This window comes from Lipotes vexillifer, unplaced genomic scaffold (assembly GCF_000442215.2).
Source record: "Lipotes vexillifer unplaced genomic scaffold, Lipotes_vexillifer_v1.1 scaffold12, whole genome shotgun sequence".
In the NCBI taxonomy this organism is placed as follows: Eukaryota; Metazoa; Chordata; class Mammalia; order Artiodactyla; family Lipotidae; genus Lipotes; species Lipotes vexillifer.
This window is the reverse complement of record NW_006796716.1, coordinates 1,921,712-1,926,988: the sequence shown is the minus strand read 5'-3', so window position 1 is coordinate 1,926,988 and position 5,277 is coordinate 1,921,712. Positions and strand designations below refer to the sequence as shown.

Below are 5,277 nucleotides of genomic sequence, written 5' to 3'. Positions count from 1 at the left end.
ATCATTTGATAGAATATTCTATGACCTATGTGGTCCTTGCCGACCTCACCATCTACCTCGTGCTCCTCCCACCTCCTACTTTATGCTCTAGTAATACTGAATTGTTGGAATCGTGCTGTTCCCTCTGCCCGGACCATCCTTCATACTTTCTTCTCTGGAAAACTCCTACCCAACCTTCAAAACTTAGCTCAAGGTGACCTTTCTGAAGCCTCAGCGACCCCTCAGGGACATAGTGTTGGAGACATAGAGGGTGGGTAGGGGAGGGGCAAGGGCAGAGGACAGAGTGGGGGGACTTTGCACGTTCTACCCTCTGGGCCCCTGCCGTTGCCCCGTGGGGAGGAAACAAATGGGTGAACGGGACTTGCCCTGGGCAAAGGTTGTCTTTGACCTTCCAGGGACTCATTATGGCAGGTTGCCATGTACAGCTGGGCGGGTCGTATCCTGCACATGGGTGCTGGCCGAGGAGGGTAGTGAGACTGAAATCGCGCTCTGTGCCAGGGCAGAGAGGCCCTCTTCTCACGGTGCCCTGCACTCACAGGATCCTGCCACCAGAGGGCGTCTTTAAAAAATTTCTAAAAGGTGTGAGAGCCTCATCTTGCAGCATCTTGGGGCATCTGCTGGGACCCAGACAGGAAAACAATGCAGGAAACGCTGTGATCAAGGTTCTGGATTCTCCCAGATTTCTAAGCCTTTGACTCTGATCCATAGCTCCAGAAACCTCTCTGAGATGCTCCAGGCAGCCTGTGGACCTGAGGGGTTTCATTCAGCCAAGTGCCCCCTTTTCCTCTGAGAATGCCTCTCTCTAGGATCCTCTGAGACCTTTTGTGGGCACATTTTCTCTCTCCCGCCCTCCTCTAACTGAATCTCAGAACCCACTGACACAACACTAATATCGTAGCCGCAGTTCTCTGCTTCTGTGACTGGGGACCAACCTTTAGCAAAATGCAAGAAGGATGGATCAGGGTGGGGAGGGTTAGGTAGGAGATTTCAGATTTGGGTGGCTGAGGCTTCCATCTGCCTCCAAACATTTTGTCACCTGAGGCCCTGGGGGTGAAGATTTCTATATCCCAGGCCTTTGCTCCTTCGGGATTTGGAAGGACGTGGGAAGGCACAGCGCCCTTATGCTGCCTTGGCCGCCCATGCTGGGTGGACGGGAGGTTCGTGGAGTTGATGTCCCTGGGAGCAGTCTCCAGTTAGGAAGTCGACAGGATGTGGAAGACAAATACCCCAGTTTCCGTTCAGCAATGGGACGAGAGGCAGGTAAAGGACAGCCTTTTGCGGCAGCTGGGTCCCCATGGTAACTTGGCTCCCACCCTGCAGTATCTGTGAGGTCACCCTGACTCTCCCAGGGGTAGGAGGGACAGACATGGAGGCCGTCCCTCCGGTCCGATCCAGCCTCTTGGGGACTCTGTTGGCGGTGGTGAAGCTCTCCACACTGGTGAGTGGGGTTTAGGGGGCAGGGGGTGAGGGCCACCTCAGAGCTGCTGGACTCCGCAGGTGAAACAAGGTGGCTGCCTCCCTCCCGGAGTAATCCGACCGTTCTCAGAAGCCCCACCCGCAAGCCACAGTGCTAGAATTTTCTCTATAGAGGGTCACTCTTGTGGGTTAAGCTTTGTCCTTCCCATCTGTCTTTTTCAAACATGCAAATGCTGACCACTGGGGTCACGTCTCCAAATCACAACTCCTCGGTGGGCTGAGTTATCAGAAAAGGGTCCCCTGGGTCTGCTCCTGTGGCAGAGAAAGGGGAGATTACACAGGGCAGTAGAGAGACAGACATGGTTGGATTGGAATCTCAACTGCTCTACTCTTTAGCTGTGTGACTTGGGCCAAATTGCTCCACCTCTTTGAGCCTCTGTTTCCTCTCCTGTAGCCTATCTTATAGGATCATGTGGGATATAACAGGTTTCTCTCCTTCCTGGTTTCTGCCTCACGAGCTGAGGGGTGGAGGTGCAGCTCCTGTTTCCATCTTAATTCCCCTCCTAGCTGGACCCCTGGACCTCCTTCCTTTCTCAGCATTGCTCCACCCCCTTGGCTCTGCTGATCCCGCCCACAGTGGGGCACACAGCCAACCCCGGGTGACTGCCTTCCACACTGTCCCCTAGGGCTCCAGGTGGTCCTCTGGACCGGAGCATGTGGGGTCCGGATTGGTGGGTTGGCGATGCTTCGGGGCTAGAGGCTTTAGGGCTCTGATGAGGGGCTGTTCAGCTCCAGGACTCCAGTGAGTCTCATTTCCAGCCTCTTTCCCCATCCAGGCCCAGTCTTTCTCCCAGTGGATGGGAGACATCACATCTACCTTGTCACCCAGGACAGGAATCTGGACATCTTCTTGGGTTCCCCCGCCTCTCACCCCTCACAGTAAGTCAGTCATTCATTCTGTCACTGTCCCTGTGCCTCACATCTGTCTACCCCTAATGGCACTGCCTTTGTCCCCAGCTGCCCTCATGACACCAAGAGGCAACTGATAAGAAGGAATTCCAGGTGCCTGGGAGAAGGAAATGTCCTGGGTTCAAATCCTGCAGGATTAGAGGGCTGAGGGCGATCGTCATTCCTTATATAATGATGAAGATGATAATAAATCAACCTCCTTCAGTCTGGAGGTTTGTAAATAACCATTTAAACCCAAAGGAAAGGGAATTACTCGGTGGTCCAGCTGTTAGGACTCAACGCTTTCACTGCCATCAGCCTGGGTTCGATCCCTGGTCAGAGAACTAAGATCCCGCAAGCTGCCTAGTGCTAACAAAAACAAAATGCAAAACACGAAACAAACAAACAAAAACAACCCAAAGGAAAGAAAATCAAGTATAATATGAAACACCTCTAAAGCTCCCTCCTGAGAATGGAGTCCTTCCAAGTGACAGATAAAGATCATTCTTGGCAGGGGGGATTGAGGGGGGAGGGCCCGGCCCAGGGTGGCCTGGCATCCCCACCCCCACAATAAAACTTGGGACAGGGATGGCTCCTGCTGCAGGTGAAGTGGCAACGGGTGGTGATTGTCCCCTCCTCCTGCAGCCGGCCCAGAACTGGGCCCACCTCTGCAATTTCCTGCCCCTCAAGACCACCTCTTTAACCACTGGCTGTCAGGGCTGACCCAGGAGGCCCAGGGGTCCCACCCACCCGCCAAGATCTCAGCCTGCCCCGTGGGCCGGGTTCTACAGGTTGCATTGACAGTCCCTGTGTGGCTGGTGCGTCGGGCGCCCAGGCTGGTGTGGGCAGGCGTGCTGGGCTGTGCCCGGGCCTCGGGCCTGACCCCGAAGCAGCTGGGTGCCTGGGAGCAGTTGGGCCTCTCTGCGGCCACCTGGACAGACCTGCTCTTGTCATATCTGCACGGCCTGATGCTGGCTGCCGGGCTGCTGCTACTGCCGACCTGGAGACTGTGCCAGAAAGCCCACTGCTGCAGCCTGGGCCAGCTGCCCAGGAAGGTGGGTGGGGTGGGTGTGGGACAGGCTTGGGAGGGCAGGCCTGGGGCACTGGGCCTGGGTTGAGCGGGGGCGGAGGCTGGCAGCAGGTAGGACAGCGTGTGAGCTCCTGGCCGTCACCTGCCCATCCACCTGCCCTGCCCCCGCCCCAGCCCCAGGCTCTGCTGGAGAACCGCGTGGTGCTGGGGACACCGGCGCTGCTGAAGCGTCTGCACTGCGGTGTGGAGAGCATGGCAGAACTCACCTCCTGGCACCTGGCCTACCTTGTCACCTGGACCACCTGCCTCGCCTCCCACCTGCAGCAGGCTGCCTTTGAGCACACAGCCCAGCTGGCCCAGGCCCAGGAGGCTGAGCCCCAGAAGGTCTCAGGGCTCTTGTGTGAGTCCCCGCTCCCTGAGCCCCGGGCCCCCGAGGCTGGGCCAGTTCTGCCGGAGCCTGGAGCTCCTGTAGATTAAATGTGTGCCCATCTGCCTCTCCTGTCTGATCTGGCCTAGGGTCTCACTCTCTGTTCCTCTTCTGTACTGGGCTGGGGGTGAGTGTGTGTGTGTGTGTGTGTGTGTGTGTGTGTGTACTCGGGCGTGTGTGTGGGTGCATGCGTGTCCTAGGGCCGCCTCTGGGAAGGAAATTACCTCCTGTGAGCACCTGATATGTGCCAGGTAACCCTTGCAGACACTTTCCACACATAATTTTGTTTAAACCACTTACCAGCACAGGCATCCAGATGAGAAAATTGAGCCTCAGAAGGTTGAAACTTCCCAAGGTCCCAGAGTAAGTCAGGGGAAGAGCCAGCACTGGACCCAAGGTTTTTTATTTCCTAGAACCCCTAACTTTATTGAGGTCCATGTCCCTGCTTCTCAAGACTTGGTGCTCAAGGCTTTAGGGATGATGGGTAGTTAGAGACTCTGGCCTCTGGGGGGTGCCAGGTCCTCACATTTCAGAGATTTAGAAAATTCCTTTGAGGAGTAGTTACTCCTGGGCCAGTCTGCAACTAGCCCATGCATCCACTCACATACCTGGCCACTCATTTTCCCACCCATCCATCCATCCACCCAACCATCCATCTATCCATCCATCCACCCACCCACACACCTACGCATCCATCCACCCACTCACCCACAAATCTGTCTGCAGATCCATCTCCTCCAGGGAGGGGGAAACACCCGATATCTCAGCACTCAGCCCTAGCTGCTCAGGGGCCACTGAAGGGGTGCTGATGTAGCCAATGCAAGCTCGGGCTGCAGTGGGTCAGATCCCCCTGACGGCACTCTTAGGTGAGTGATTCTGTGAGAGGAGTGGAGGGACGGTTTCTTGGGAGGTGGTGAGCACCGCTTACTCATTCCCAAGCCTGCCGGCGGTGTGAGTGCGGGAAGACATTCTAGAGGGCTCTGCCCTGCTTCCTCCTTCTCCATATTCTGGTTTCCAGGGAAGTTAGGGCTGGATTCCTGCCCTGCCTCTCATGTAAACCTGCAGATGGCCCAGGGTGGGTGTGGGGTGAACTTCCAGGCCCGTCTTCTCAGTCCGAGGGGGCAGGCCTGGCCTGGCCCTGTGGGGAGACTCTGAAGGGCTCCCAGCTGGCCGACCAGGCAGAGCACCTGCTGGGGAAGGCCCTGCAAGGTCCTGGTGAAGGGGTCAGCACAGCTGGGATTCCAGAACCCTCACACAGCACGCAGGGAAAGCTGAGGGCAGAAGTGTGTGACGTTGACCCACTGCTGAAGCTGGGGACGGGGTGGGTGGGAAGGAGGCCCCAGAGCAGGCCTGTGGAGCTGAATGGCCTTTGAGCTGCCAGGGACCAAGATGGTGCTTGACAGGGCTGTGGCCTGGGGGTGGGGTGGGGGCGGGGGAGCTGGGAGGCAGGGAGCAG

The 5,277-nt window shown here is 56.9% G+C and overlaps 1 protein-coding gene across 1 annotated transcript in view; it reads left to right on the top strand.

Moving 5' to 3' along the window:
* Positions 1-1,366: 1,366 nt before the first annotated feature.
* TMEM270 (transmembrane protein 270) overlaps positions 1,367-5,277 on the top strand; it is a 7,304-nt gene continuing 3,393 nt past the window's right edge. Inside the window, 5 exon segments of the mRNA XM_007468885.1 lie at positions 1,367-1,438; positions 3,010-3,052; positions 3,055-3,419; positions 3,575-3,862; positions 4,934-5,044. Of these exon segments, the coding sequence (XP_007468947.1) occupies positions 1,367-1,438; positions 3,010-3,052; positions 3,055-3,419; positions 3,575-3,862; positions 4,934-5,044 (879 nt within the window).